This window comes from Squalius cephalus (assembly GCF_949319135.1).
Source record: "Squalius cephalus genome assembly, chromosome: 11".
In the NCBI taxonomy this organism is placed as follows: domain Eukaryota; kingdom Metazoa; phylum Chordata; class Actinopteri; order Cypriniformes; family Leuciscidae; genus Squalius; species Squalius cephalus.
In genome coordinates, this window is record NC_137132.1 from 5,748,497 (window position 1) to 5,764,724 (window position 16,228).

General features: G+C 39.1%; 1 protein-coding gene across 1 annotated transcript in view; it reads left to right on the top strand.

The window, feature by feature from the left end:
* Positions 1–3,811: 3,811 nt before the first annotated feature.
* Positions 3,812–16,228, top strand: part of LOC307167526 (alpha-2-macroglobulin-like) — a 40,073-nt gene continuing 27,656 nt past the window's right edge. Inside the window, exons 1-6 of the mRNA XM_079886692.1 lie at positions 3,812–3,959; positions 4,288–4,468; positions 4,575–4,731; positions 8,426–8,478; positions 8,591–8,611; positions 8,797–8,962. Of these exons, the coding sequence (XP_079742818.1) occupies positions 3,874–3,959; positions 4,288–4,468; positions 4,575–4,731; positions 8,426–8,478; positions 8,591–8,611; positions 8,797–8,962 (664 nt within the window). The 5' untranslated portion in view covers positions 3,812–3,873. The remainder of the gene's footprint in view (positions 3,960–4,287; positions 4,469–4,574; positions 4,732–8,425; positions 8,479–8,590; positions 8,612–8,796; positions 8,963–16,228) is intronic.

Below are 16,228 nucleotides of genomic sequence, written 5' to 3' on the forward strand. Positions count from 1 at the left end.
AGCATAGAGAGAGAGCGACGCGTCATAATCTGAAGACCACGCCCACCGGGGGGAAAACAATCCATCCGTCTGCATTGACTTTGCATCGACACAGCCCGTTCGCTAATCTTGAACATGTTTTATGCTAAAAAATACTTTTGATGGGATTGGGAACGATATTTCGATTTTACTATGTTAGGTTATTTTATAAGGGAAGGCAGATAAGGTAATGTCGCGACAGGCAGGACTCAATCACGGCATTATCATAGTATTTAATAGTAATATTCAGTGATATTAAAAAAATATAATTATATTATAATAGTTATATAGTTATATATTATATATATATATATATATATATATATATATATATATATATATATATATATATATATAGTTATATAATATAGTTATATTATATATTATAATATATTATATTAAAGAGTGATATTATATATATATATATATATATAAAAAGTAAAAATACAGATGTTTTCTTTCTTTGGCTTTTCAGGTTTTACCAGATATGATAAGACTTGAATTGTAATGACTATTATCACTGCATACGGATATGATATGATGCTGACATTATGCACTTTAATAAATAAAGACAAAATGATTAATGTAATTATAAATATTTTGTTATATTGTATGTTGTTTAATTAAAATAAAACATGAAGTATTGTGCCAACTACTGTGTGCCTAATGATGATGACTTTGTAATGAATGATGGTAAAAAATACATTTACTTTTAATGATTCAATGATTCAAAACAGTTTGTATATGTCCACAAATGAGTTACTAGGAGTGCTACTTGGGTATTGAGAGGTGTGTTCCTCTGGTGCTCTTCAGCTTGGAGATCCAAAATGTTTCCCAAATAAACAGTAGTTCTGAGGCACTCAAAAGGAATATAAGTTTATAAAGCCTTTATTTAAACTTGGCTATCCATTAAAAAACATGCCAACATGTTTCGGCCTCTGTGGCCTTCTTCAGGGCAAATTCAAAATGGCAGTCTGTAGACTGCATCCTGTATATCTGCATGTGGTCACATGACCTAGAAGCACAGGTGCTCATCTGCACAGGTATCACCTGACAGAGAGAAATTACAACAAGTTACTTTATATAAGACAAGTCACATTTTCAATATTTTACCAATTCCCACATCAGGATAGTTTAAAATATCAATATAAATAGATACAAATAACAAGAGGTTACTTTATATAAGACAAGTTACAGAAAAAGGTTACATTGTGAAAAAGATTTCATTTCATGCTCTAATAAATATGTGCAGTCTCAGATGTTGAATAATTTTACACTTTCTATATTTTACCACTTTCCACATCAAGATACGATTTGAAATATCAATATAGATAGATACATATAGCAAAACATTGACATGTGCATATAGTCAGTTACAAAAAAGGAGAAAAATCAAATTCCAAGTTTAGACCAGGGTATTGATTAGCTTTTAAAGTATAAATCCAAAAGGATTCTCTTTGTAAATGTTTTTTGAGTCTATCTCCCCCTCTTGGTGATATTTTAACATGTTCTATCCCAAAGATTTTTAGAGTATCGCTTCTTCCGTGGTTCGCCTCTTTGTAATGTAGAGCCATAGGGTATTGGTGGTTGCTTGTTCTTATCACATATTTGTGCTCTGCTAATCTTTCTTTAAGCTTATGCTTGGTTCTTCCAATATAAAAAGAGCCACAAGGACATTCAAGTCTATAGACAACGAATGAGGTATTGCAATTAATAAATGAGTGTATACTGTATTCACGATTTGATGTCACATCTGTAAAAATATTGGTCTTGACCATATTGTTACAGAGATTACAGTTTCCACACTTACAGTTACCTCTTTTTGTGCCTAGCCAGGTTTTATTCTGTACAGGATGCATATAGCTTTTCACAAGACTATCTTTTAGAGTAGGAGCTCCTTTAAAGGTGATAGTAGGTACCTCCGGCAGTGCATCTCTCAAGACGGTATCACTTTTTATTATGTCCCAATTCTTCTTGATTATTTGCTTTATCTTATTGGCTTGACTACTGTATTGTGTAACAAAATAAACTTGGTTTGGCTCTTGTTTTCGCCTCTGTTTCTGAACCAACTGCTGTTCCCTACTAATTTCTTTAACTCTATTATAGGCTGTATCTAAGGTCTTGTGTTTATATCCTCTTTTCTTAAACCTTTGAACCATGTTTTGAGCATTTTTATCAAAAACGTCTTCAGAATCATATATACTGTATGCGTTTAATCCTTTGAAATTGGCCAAAAGGGATATTCTCTATTAACCAAGGTGGGTGGTAACTTTCAGCCCTCAGTATGGTATTCCGATCAGTGGGTTTTCTAAACACGGACGTGTGCAATTCACCTTTGTCATCTTTTGTTATCTCCAGATCTAGGAAATGGATATTTGTTAATGAGAACTCTAGACTCAGCTTCAAATTAGGATTAGTGTTATTAAGATATGCATGAAACTGTAGCAGCTCTTGCTGTGACCCAGACCATATAAGAAGAACGCCGTCAATATACCTACCCCACCATACAATCTTATTAATATATTCATTTAGACTTGAATAGACAAATGTTTCCTCCCAGAGACCCATAAACAAATTTGAATAAGTTGGTGCAAAGCAAGCTCCCATTGCTGTACCTTTTATCTGCTTAAAGAATTTGTTTTGGAATAAGAAAACATTGTTAGTTAGTGTCCATTCTGTTAGTTTTAAGATCAACTCTGCTGGGGGCATCTGTTCTGGTGGTCTCTTCTCCAAATAATGTGACAATGCCTTTAATCCTTCTACAACAGGCAGAAAAACAAACATGGTAAATCTTCATCATGGTGTAGGATCTCAAGTAAATATATGTATTGTTTAATTGCTCATCAAAAATATTTACTTGACTTACTTATTTTAATGATAAAATCTTTTCAGACACCATATTAGGAAGGGGTCGAGGGGTTTGCAAATATAAACAAACATTTACTGTAACTCCCTCACTCTCACTGAGTGGGTGTAGGGGATTGTTGACCCTTGATTTCAGTATTGATTGGTTTCAGGACACAGGTCAGGTGCCTGTTTTTTTCTATGTATAGTTTGTGGAGAAGATACACTATATTGCCAAAAGTTTTGGGACGTCTGGCTTTACATGCACATGAACTTTAATGATATCCCATTCTTAATCCGTAGGGTTTAAGATGGAGTTGGCCCACCCTTTGCAGCTTCAACTCTTCTGGGAAGGCTTTCCACAAGGTTTAGGAGTGTGTTTATGGAAAATATTTGACCATTCTTCTAGAAGTGCATTTGTGAGTTCAGGCACTGATGTTGGACGAGAAGGCCTGGCTCACAGTCTCTGCTCTAATTCATCCCAAAGGTGTTCAGTCGAGACTCTGTGCAGGCCAGTCATGTTCCTCCACACTAAACTCGCTCATCCATGTCTTTATGGACCTTGCTTTGTGCACTGGTGCACAGTCATGTTTGAACCGGAAGGGGCCATCAAAACCCCTGAAAAACAACCCCACACCATTATCCCCCCTCCTCCAAACTTTAGACTTGGCACAATGCATTCAGTCAAGTACCGTTCTCCAGGTTCTCTTTCCTGTTCTCATTGTAAAGCTGCTTTGAAACAAACTGTATTAAATAATAAATAAATAATAAATAAAGGTGACTTGACTTTTACTGCATGCTAGACTACTATTTTTAATATTTGTCGCAAATGTATTTTTAAGGCTTTAGTAGATCTAATTTAGCACATGTTTTTGAACTGCAGTGCCTTCATGGTTGAATCATTAATCAGATGATCAATACACATGTTTTGAAGGACCTCCTTTAGCCTGAGAGCCCCCTTTAAAAGAGACGGTCCAGTTCATCTCATGCCGTGGATGATCGCTCGTCATCATGGCTCTGAATATTGGCTGCTGTTGGAAAGGGCTTCTTCTGCTCTCTTTCCTCCTGATCTGTGTCAATGGACAAACATCAGGGCCGTAAGTTTTTAACATTTTTTGCTGAGGATAAATCATTAATATACCAATAGTCATTTTGTAAGTCTTGATGATTTCTCCTGTATTTATTTAACCGATCTGTGTTGCACAGTAGGGGTTTACTGTTTGAAAGACAACTTAAGGCACACGATTATTTATAATTACTGACAGTGTATTTTTAAGAGCAATATTGCTCTGAATAAACATACACTTTGCATATAATTGATCAATAGTAAATTAAATATATTTTTTTCCCTCCCAGTTTATGTTTTATTATTCTTATTATATCTAACCACTCAGGCAATATTGTATGATCATTTTCTCTGGACAGATATTTCATGGTGACGTTTCCCGCAGTGATTAAGTCGGGATCTGAGGCCAAACTGTGTGCAAGTCTTCTCAAGCCCAATGAAAGCCTTGTCATGAACATTCATCTGGTTCATGGTGTCCAGAGCACATTACTGCTGCAGGAGAAAGCTGAGGAAGAGTTTCATCGCTGCTTTAACTTCAAGGTCTGCCATCAAAACATGCACATAATGAATATTATCAAATATGTTTCATCATAATGCATCTAGTTTTTGTGGCAGGTTGTGAATACAGGGAATTATTTCTCATCAGGCTCCTCTGGTCAAGGCAGAATCAGTGCAGACGATGAAGGTTGAACTTCAGGGAGAGACTTTCAGGACGACTGAAGAGAGAAAAGTCATGTTCAAGCCTGACCATCCTCTGACTTTTATCCAGACTGATAAACCCATCTATACTCCAGGACAGACAGGTGAGCTGTGAATGTCTCAAAGGCTAAAGCTCAGTAAATAATGCTGGTGTCACTGACATCTAAACCCTGATCACAGCTGATGTAGCACATTTAAGTAAAGCACACTATGATCAGGCAACGAGCATAGGTCAAAGATTACAAATGTTGCACAAACCAGCAGATGGTAAAAGAGTATGAAGTAAACAGTTAAATGGATTTACAAACAAAAAGAGGAGCAAATGAAAAGATAAGAAAAGCAGATATTAAGGATGAGTAGCTTTGAATTCTAACAGCTTTGAAACACGAGAATGGTCATCTAGTGTGCATTTGAACAATCCCCTCACTTTCAAACATGTTCAGCCTAAATACTGTAATTACAAATATGATATCGATATTGATATCAGTATCTGTGTGACTTTAATTTATATGAAATCTATGGATACAATAGATTAGGGGTGTTCTTGGAGAGCCCACAGCAGAGTTTAGCTTTAACCCTAATTATTAAATGTACCTGATCAGGTCCTTCAAGGTTATTTGAAATCAACAGGGTTTGGACTAAACTCTGAAGTAGGGGTGTCCATGGTTAACCGATTAACCGATTAACCGTTAAAAATTGCGTAACCGAGTGAAACATTTTGCTCGGTTAAGTGGCATCAATGGCGTGCATTGAATTTAGTTGTAATACATTTTTGCAACACCAGAGACCGCTAGACCAGTTTTCTAATATGAAGCGGGCAAAGAAAGCGCGCGTCCGAGAGTGAAGGCTGTGCGCGAGCCAGAAACAAACATAGTATCCGCGCCACTGATCGCAGCACAATAATATCTGTCTGCAGAGCAGCAGAGCCACAGCTTTACCCCAGCAGTTTTACCCCGCGCACGCGCAGTTTCATCACAACAGTTTTACCCGCAAAGTCCGTTTACCAGTTACATTAACCCATACAATTTGTATTATGCATTTCCTAAACATGTACTTGCAAATCAAACACTTTATATGAACAAACTACTAATCTATAAAACACAATCGGTCTTCCGACCTTTTACTATTGTGTTGATATGCGCGAGGGAGAGAGCAATACAGCGCTCGAGTTGTTTGAAGAAGATGAGAGTGCGCGCGCGCGCGGCCGGGGCTCTCTCTCTCTGTTTGTTCTTATGCGCCCTGTCCACTGATCTAAATAATTAGTAGTTACGACGACTTATTTGTTCCCTCATTTTAATAAATCGTGGACACGTTGAACTAATTCCCTCCCTCATTTTGATTTAACGAATTACAACGTGTCCAAAAACAGTTTGATACTATTAATTAGTGAATGCTATTTTTTGTGAATTGGTGAATATTCAGGTGAATTATTTCGTGGCCACGAATTAATAATAATTATTAAACTGTTTTTGTTACCTGTGAAGATAGCTCTTCAGTGAAGGCCGACTATTCTCGTACAGCTTTTTATTCCTTTTTTGTGTGTGTGTGTGTGTGTGTGTGTGTGTGTGTGTGTGTGTGTGTGTGTGAATTGGTGAATATTCAGGTGAATTGTTTCGTGGCCACGAATTAATAATACCTCAGCACGTTTTACAAGACCCTTCTCGATCGCAGCGGCAACGAGCACTTTGATCACTTGATTTAAAAAACAAAACATTTCAGCGCTAGATCGCCTAAAAAAAAAAAAAAACGAACGAAATGAATGCTCTGCTAGTTAACTGGAGATGTTTTGTTTATTTGTATTGGTATTCGTGCCGCGAGATGTTTCAAAAGTGGTGGGGACAATATCGACCTTAGAAAATAGTGGTGGGGACATGTCCCACCCGCAAATTACGCCTATCTCGGGGTTGCGGCGCGCACGCACACTATGGTTAACCGAGTATTAACCGCTAAGGGCCTCGGTTAACGGTTAATGAAAAACTTGAAAACGTGCAGCCCTACTCTGAAGCCCTCCAGGAGTTTGACACCCCTGATATAAATCGCAGTGTTGTATAAAGTACTAGAAAGCAATACTTGAGTAAAAGTACAAGTATCATACTAGAAAAAGACTTTGGTAGAAGTGAAAGTTACCTTTTAGAATATTACTTAAGTAAAAGTCTTAAAGTATCTGATATATACTGTACTTAAGTATCAAAAGTAATTTTCTGATATTTAATGTACTTAAGTAATTGAAGTAGAAGTAAAAGTAATTATTTTTTTTATTTTTTTTGCAAACGGTTAAAACTTTGATTGTGAACTTTATTGTGGCTTTATTGTGGGGTGGGTGGCTGGGGAAGTTGTTGGGATGTAAAAAAAAAAAATCTTGCATCACAATATGCAATATTGACTAATTTGGATAAATATTAGGTACACAAGATAGGCACTAATTTTTCTCAAGAAAAAAAATCTCACCTAATGCTGTAAACATACAGAGAGCCCTATCAGATATAAATATAATGCGTTTTTTATCATAATAACAACTTTATTTAATGATATAAGTAAAAATATAATAAATATGTAATATAGTACACATATTTAGCTAAATACTCTCTATAGCTCTTTTTTCTAGCCAACTAACGTGCTATCGCCTATCTTATGGTCATCAAATGGCTTTCCTGAGGTAAATGTTATGTGACATAATTGTTCTCCAGGTGTTTTACTGACCCTTTCCGCGGTTGAAAAACACTGATTGATCGATATTATGTATGATGAATATACATTTCGGTAAGTTGTACTGTTTCTTTTAACATTGTTCATTCGTGTTTATTTACTATTAGCTAGTATAGATGATCGGTTCACGTGCGCTAGGGATCTGTCAAGTCACATTTACAAGTTTGGCACGGTATTTATTGTTTGAATTTCATAATAAAAAGCTGAGATTTTTTTTCTATCATAACTAACCTGCTCTGTCTAGTCTGTCGGTCTCCGTGTCCTCTTTGCTTCGCGATTTTTCTGTGCGAGAGAAAATGGATGTGTGGCGTGAAAGCGTGTGAAAAGTGTCATTTGCGTGTGTCTCACGGTGAATGCATGAGAGTTGGCAGCTCTGCGTCAGGGTGGTCGTCTACGATAATGGGAGGTCCTCCAGTAGGTGCTTGTGCTTCCATGGCGGTTTCATTTGTGCTTCCTCCTCCTTTGGCATGGCAACAAACAACCATTACGCTGAAATAGAGCGCGCGCCGTGCGGAGCGTGCGTAATGCAATCTAGGAGCAGTGATTCGCCAAACCTCCCTTATTGCAGTCGCACACATTTCTTCTGATTTTATTTTGTAGTAACGAGTAACGAAGATGCTTTGTGGAAATATATCGGAGTAAAAGTATACATTTTATCTAGGAAATGTAGTGGAGTAAAAGTGAAAGTTGAAATAAATTTAAATAGCGAAGTAAAGTACAGATATGTGAAATTTCTACTTGAGTACAGTAACGAAATATTTGTACTCCGTTACATTACAACACTGATAAATCGTTACATGTAATAAACCTCATAGCTGTCTGGGATAGGCCTACTTGATTCTACCTGGTCAGCTGGAGCAAATTGTCAGATATTTTTGTAACATTATGGCTAAAACAGGCAGCTGTGACAGCTAAATACACATTCACCCAGCAGCAGAATACAGTTGTCAGCCCAGTATTTGAAACTTAATACGGTTCACACACAGTTTGGTCATTTACAGGAGAGAAATATGACTGGAAGAAATTGTCCCTTACATAAGAGCTGAAGACATCAAAAGTGAAGATTTTTTAATACACATTTCTATTTTACAGTGAACTTCAGAGTTGTTACCATGGATACAAACTTTGCACCCCTTGATCAGCAGGTCTGATGTGTTTATCTGGCATCTTTATTTTCTCTTGCACTGTTGAATACACATTTAATAAATAAAATAATTTTTGTCTTATAATCTTAAATTACTATTTGCTCTTTCACAGTATAGTACAGTGGTTCTTGAGGTAAGAACACAAAACCTTCTGTGCAGTCATAACAAAAAATTTAAATCTGATTAAAACTAGAAATTCAGTTATATTTGCAATTATTGTATTTTCAGTAGCGTAATTATATATTTCTTCATTGATAGGCAGGATATGTGTAGCTGACTGTCACAAAATATCTGCACTGTGTCTTTGCTATTAAACAGGACAGTGAAGGTAACTGGATTGGCCAATGGACAAATGTTTCTTCAACAAGGTGGATTTTGCAGCGTTCTTATGAATTAAACCCAGAGGCCCGTCAAGGCATGTACAAACTGAAGGCTTTTATTGGTGACAGGGTTATCTCACGTGATTTTGAAGTGAAACAATATGGTAAGTCATAAAAACGACTTATGACGGTAACCTTGGTTCCCTGAAGAGGGAACAATACGCTGTGTCATAAGTTATGACACTATGGGAACGTCTGCGTGATTGCGTCTTGAAGCACGTGTGAAATCAGTCCAATGGTGTGGCGGAACGTCATGGGGGGGGGGGGGGGGACGTCACAACCAGGAAGGTATTAAAGCACTCCTGAACCCAACAATGTCAGCTTCTGATAGGCTGAAGTAAGTCATGAAGTAAGTAAGTGAAGTGAAATAAGTTATGGCGGAGCAATGCAGCATCTCGTTCCCTCTTCAGGGAACCGAAGCATTCCCTTTCAAGGGAACTGACGTTGCGTTGTAAGTTACAGTACTATGGGAACGTTAATACCTACTATGCCATACTGACCAGTGCTTGTCTAGTGTGAATAATATCTGGAGCCAGGCCCGGGGTGGGTAATCGGGAGAATCGGGAGAATTCCCGGTGGGCCGCTTCACTTTTGGGCCGGTCGAGGATTTTTTTTTCCACATTTGTCACGTTAGTTACATTAGGCTACACACGTTCCGCATTCTGACACAGCAGCGCGCAGCCTCTGCATGGGTTGTACCATGAGAGCCAGTCCCTCGCTGAAAATGAGGCCATGATGACTACAGGGACAGGTAGAGAGGATACCAGAGTAAACAATATGAATTAAAGTTATTTAACCCTCAGGTTGTGTTCAAAACCCTATAACACCTTTTGTGTTCCCAGTCAAAAATGACCGTCCTACAAAAAATAGCTTATAAATCACTTGTTATGCTATATAATCACCCAATATTGGATTCAATCTTCAACAAATTTGTAAATATTACATAAAATATGAAAAAATTTGCACTGTTGACCACACTAGTCTACTTTAATTTTCACCAGGAAATTTGTTTTGAAAACCTTTTATTTTGTACAAAATGGCACATAGTCACACTTGCGGTGTTCCCGGTCAAAAATGACCTGTCTACAAAAAATAGCTTAAAAATGTCTCATTATACTATATTATAACCCAATATTGGATTCAATCTTTTTGTCAACTTGTTTTCTTTTAATTAGGACTGGTTTTATATTTCTGTTTGCATCTGATTAATCATAGGCCTCATTTATCTGAGAGTAGGTATCACGTTTTTTGATTAAAAAAGCATTATTTTTGAATATTTTTGAATACAAATAAATCTGTAAACATTAGTTCAATATGCCTATTTGTGGAAGAGTGGGATACATTTCAAATGCTTTCTTTCTTTCTTTCTTTCTTTCTTTCTTTCTTTCTTTCTGCTTTTGTTAATTTATCAACCTCTCCTTGTGGAATAGTGGAATATTTTTTGTTAACTTCTCAGCTTAAGTGAATTATTATTTAACCTTTACATTATTTGTTGAACCATGGTATTAATAAAAACTACATAATAGTAAGAGCTGAACTGTTGCTTCATTTATCCAGTTTGGAAAAAGTGCTAATTTGGAATTCCACCATAGAAAAAGAGAGCCGGTCTTGGGCCTGAAACTCCCGGGCTGAAAAGTGGCCCCACTCCGGCCCTGTCTGGAGCACAACTAAGACTGAAGCACCTGGAAGCCAGGGGTGGTGCCCAGGTTAAGGTCATAGAACCTGACGAATGTGTGCGGAGAGGACCAGCCCGCTGCAACACAAACATCATGAAGAGAGGCCCCAGAGTACAAGGCTTTAAAAGCTGCCACACTCCTAGTAGAATGGGCCCGGACAGCTAAGAGAGAAGGCTGACCGGCCAATTCATAAGCAAGAGAGATAACCTCGACAACTCACTTACTCATTCTCTGCTTAGATGCTGGGTACGCCTTTCTGGGCGACCCAAAGCATTCAAAGAGTTGATCAGATTTATGCCACACGGCAGCTCTGTGAACGTCAGCATCAAGCGCCCTAACCAGGCAAAGCACTTTTAATTTCTCCTGGTCTGGGCGTAGGACAGAAGGCCTGCAGCACTACAGATCTGGCCACGTTAGTGAGGACCTTAGGAATATAGCCCAACCTAGGGTGAAAAAAAGCCTTTACCATTGTAACGGATGTGCAAGAATCATGATTCTGTTCTCCCTGCACACAAAACTCCTGAAGCCTTGTCATTATAAATTTTGGGAGAACTTTTAACGTTTAACCTGTAAATGTAACTCATAGCCCCAGAGCCGCTAGGTCTGCGCTGGTGGCAACTTTTACAGCTCTCCCGACACCTATTGCATCTCAGAGACACTCCAGAACCTGAAACCAACATTCTTCTTCCCCTGTGGGGAGCTTCAAAGAGATGACCAGAGAGATAACGAAACTCTCTATAGACATTCCATACACCCACACACAAAGAAACATCATTTGTATGTAACCTAGGATAGAAAATATCCTTTTAATATATGTACCTTCCTATATGCATGTTTGGTTAGCCCTTTCATGCCATGGTCATGATTTTCTGATTTGTAACTTGGAAGTGTTTCTCCTAGTTAATGTCTCAAATAGAATCATGGTCTTGTAACCCGACCTCCCCTTTCTAGAGGATAACACTTTACAACCCCCGGGAGACTGAGAAATCACACACATTCCAACACACACATTAACACACACACACACACACAAACACCATCCATGGAACTTTTCAGAGAAAAGTACCTCTAAATGTTTTAAATCTATTCCTTTTTGTGCTTAGATGTCTTCCCATATCAAATTGGAGTATCTGCAATTTTATCGTGTGTTAATCAAACTTTAAATGTGTGTAATTCTGCATATGAATAGAACTTTGTTTCTTCTACCTTTACCTGCCATTCTTGGTATCTGTTTAACCGTCTTGTTTTGACTGAACCACTCATACATAGGAGATTACAGTAAAATGTATTGTTCTGTGTGTACAATCTTCCTGGTTAGAAATGACGAAATTTTATACAATCATCAACTATGCAAATAAGTTCTCCTGACAAGACTCTTCCCGCCCGAGATGCTCTAAGATGATTGGTCCGCGGACGCAAAGTAGGCGTACATTAAGTCTTTCCTTAAGAAGACCGACCTAGAGTTCTTCGGGGAGCACTTTTTACGAACCCTCTACGTTCAGTGAGAGAAGATCCATGGCTCCCTTTTGTTCTCCGTTTCTCTTTTCTTTTCTTGAAGTCTTTTCTTTATTTTCGTCTTCGGACTCTACCTACGTTCAGTGAACGTAGCCGGCAACTCCAACTCCCGCGACCGCGCTCAGCTCCTCTTCCTTAAGGATGCACGCACGGGCACTTTTTCTGTGAGAGGTTTTCAAGATCCATGGCTCCTTCGGGAGCTTTTCTCCGTTTCTCTTTTATTTTTCTTTAAGTCTTTTCTTTATTTTCGTCTTCGGACTCTCCCTACGTTCAGTGAAGCGAACGTAGCCAGCAACTTCAACTCAAAGAAAAGGACTCTGTTGAAATTCCCGCAGCTCAGCTCCTCTTCCTTAAGGAAGCACGCACGAGCACTTCGTCTGAGAGAACTTCTGGTTCCATGGCTCCTGAGGGAATTCCCATCTTCGTTTTTCTTTTCTTTACTAAGTTTTATTTTCATATTCGCCTCTCCCTCCACGAGGGAGATGAACTCTGAATTGTTTCGTTGGTAACGTCACGTTCGGTGAACCTTTAAATCTTCCTGCGATTCTGCTTGCCCCAAAAGACACGATGGAACACGTACGCTGCTCTTAAGGACACACGCACGAGCACGACTCTGCGTTCTTCAGCAACAAAGAGAACCATTTTGCAAGTATAGTTTTATGGAACTTTTAATGTGATTTGATTTCTTGTTGTCTCTCTCAAAGGTTACCTGGTCTGTGATCTCTCTCGGATCGCACATTTTGCTTTCACTTTCTTTCGCTCACCCTTTCATCCTCTCTCTCTCATCTGCTATCCGTTTTGTCTTGTATTGTGTTTACTGTTTGTATTGTTATATGCATACTCGTGTAAATTGTAGAATTTGTATTTCTTAGTTCGATGTAGTAATTAGTTCAATTATTAAAACCATTATATGCTTGATTGTTTCTGTCTAAAATGCTCATATAACCAGATCAATGAGATGTTTCTATCTTAAGCTACAAAGCTGATTTGTTACTTTTCAGTAACCTAAATTTTATAAGGTCAGGAGAATAGTTTCACGGCCAGAAACTGTTCTTCCTGAAATTATAAGAAGTGGTAACTTTAGTGAGAAGTTGATAAGTTAATCTTACGGCCGTTTGCGGGACAAACCACTGTTTGATAATTACATTAATTTCCATTAAGGGTTATTTCATATAATGATCTGAAGTAGCCTATTGATATCTGAATGAGGAATTATAATTCGTTGTGATTGGTTATTCATATAGACAATCAATCTATTTTCAGTTTCGATAATTTAATGTAACTGTAATATGCAATATATATATTAATCATATTCCTGATTAATTGTTAAAATTCCCTACATATAATTATCAATGTTAATGTACTACCCAGTGTGCTTACACCATGCCATGGGCAAAAATGCAAACCCGAAGTGGAAAACGAAATGGCTTGTAGATCTCCAATCCTCTTGAGAGAAGTAATGGCCAAAAGAAATAAAGCTTTCAAGGTCAGAAATTTTCCTGAAACCTCCTTGACAGGCTCAAAGGGAGCAGCCGAATATAGCTGACTCTATGACTCAAACCCACAACTTTCCTCTGGACGGGGGTTAAATATTTAGCCCCAGCCTGACACAGAAGGTCCCTCCTGATCGGAATCTCCTTAAGGGAGCCATAGAGGAGGAATATCAAGTCTAAAAACCAGATGTGAGTTGGCCAAAGAGGTGCCACCAACATTAGATGGGCACCCTCCCGGCAAACTCTCTCCATAACTCCCGGGAGCAGAGTGTCCGGGGGAAATGCATACAGGCATAATGGTATTCAACACTAGTGGGGCTGGATGAGTCAGACAGAACCAAAGCGGACAGTGTGTCATTCTTGAGACACTAATATGTCCTCTTCCACTTCTCTTCCTCCTTCATAGAAGACCCACCACCTCGGGGTAAAGTCTCCATTCCTTGGGCCTCAGCCCTTGTCTCAACCTAAGCGACCACCGATGTGTTGTCTAAATGGACAAGAACATGTCCCCCGTAGATCAGAAAACACACTTCCACAGACCCTGGGATGAGTGGCCCTCCAGGACTGCTCCCCAACACGTGAGAGAAGCATCCGTCATTAACATCACGTCGATGTAATTCAACACGCGAATGCCCTGGAGTCGCAGAGGAGCCAGTGCAACATTCACGCCTTTCTTGAAAGTGCAAGCTGACAGTGCTAGCCAAAAGGAATAACCCTGTACTGGAACACTTTGCCCCCTAAAGCAAACCTGAGGAACTTCCTGTGGTTTTGAAGGATGGATATGTGGAAGTATGCATTTTTGAGGTCTATCATAACAAACCAGTCCTCTGTACTGATTATAGTCACGATTTGCTTTAAAGTTAACATTTTGAACTTTAGCTTTTGGCCGCACGATTTACATGGTGCAAATAAATCGGACATTCTTTTTTGGAACAATGAAATACCGGCTGTAAAATCCGAATTCTGGTGGGGAACACGTTCTATGGCCCCCTTCCCTAAGAAAGTTCCCACATCTTGTTCCATAACCAGAGACTTCTCTGGACCCACCACAGTGGGCAGAACCCTGTGAAAGCGAGGAGAACGAGAACAAAACTGAATTCTGTACTACATTTCTCTACGTTCCCAGATGTACACTGGGATACTGACTAGTTGGGTTGGCAGAGCGGCCCCCTGAGGGCACTGGAGAGAAGTGGGCACCGTAAGATGAGGTGTGAACCACTTCTCCTCGAATGGGCCAGCCCTCAGAGGTCTGACACTGGCGTTAGAACCTCTTAGCTGAAGCGTAATGATGACATTCCTCAGATCCGTTTTATCTTTGCCAGGTTGAGGCTTTGAGTGCTTACCCTGCCCCCATTCTTTCTGCGGCGGGGCACGAGAAACAACACTTTCTGTTTTTGTTGCGCCCTGTACGAAGAGCTTGAGTGTGCCTGGGGCTACTTCCGCCCAGCAGCCTTTTGAGACCTTTGATCAACAAGGGAAGACCTGCTGGAATGCCACCACCTGCTTTTTAGCCTTCTGGAACCTCTCGACTACTGAATTAATGGAGTCGCCAAAGAGTCCCACAGGAGAAAGCGGGGCATCCAACAGATATACTTGTCACTTTCTTTAATGTTAGATTAAGCCACAAATGTCTCTCTGAGGCTTCCAGAGCTGCCATAGTATGGCCAATAGCTCTGGCCCTCTCCTTGGTAGCCCGTAGAACCAGATCAGTGGCTTGAGTAAAGCCTCTCCCCCTCATCAAAGTCTTTAAGCAGGTCGGTCTGTTATGCCTGCAAAATGCCCATAGTATGCAGACGTGCATCAGACTGACCTGCTGCTGCATAAGCCTAGGTCGGGGCCTTGAGGGATGATGCTGAATCAGGGGAAAGATCGCTCAAAAGCGCTTGTTGGAGGGCCCCACAAAAACCACCGTGCCAGGTTGTGCCGATAGACGATGCTCAGTTGATAGACGCACTGCGCTGATGCACCAATAGACAATGATCAGAAGAGGTTTTCCCCGAAAATTTTTAAAGCGCATCACCCCATTACCAAAGAGCTGCGAGGAAAATAAAAGATTAGTTAGATTAGCTTACTCCTCATTTAAAAAACAACTTGATTAAAACGAAATACTTCTCTTCTAATTTTTTCACTACTTATGGGCCACAAGAGAAATATTAAGAAAATAAATTAAGACAGTTAGCCTAGGCCTATATACCATTATCAGCACGCTGAAGTAGATTCAGCTCTCCTCGTCTCTGAAAGAATATGAACCGTTAATGCAGTGTCAAATGTTTTTGCTTTCACTTTCTGTAGTAATTAATTGACTGGGGTTTGAGACTTCTTCACCACCATAACTCTAGAGCAAAGTATGCACATTGCTTGTGTGATAACCACTGACTCACCTTCATGGTTTAAAATGTAAATATTTCCAATACTGTGCAAAAATTCGCTTTATCAATAATTGTTTATAAAAAAAAATGATTGACAGAGATTTAGATCTTGCACACGTCATTCCTCGTGATAAAATCAATCAATTAAATAATTAAATAAATGAGTAGCTAAATAAACAAGTACTAAATCCCCCCCCCCCCCCCCCCCAAAAAAAGTCCTACTTCTCTGCTGGCCAATTGATATTTTATTTTGACACAGCACGAGTGATAACCTTCACTAGCTTTTTGTACCCAGGAGAGTGAAGTGGCGAATCTTC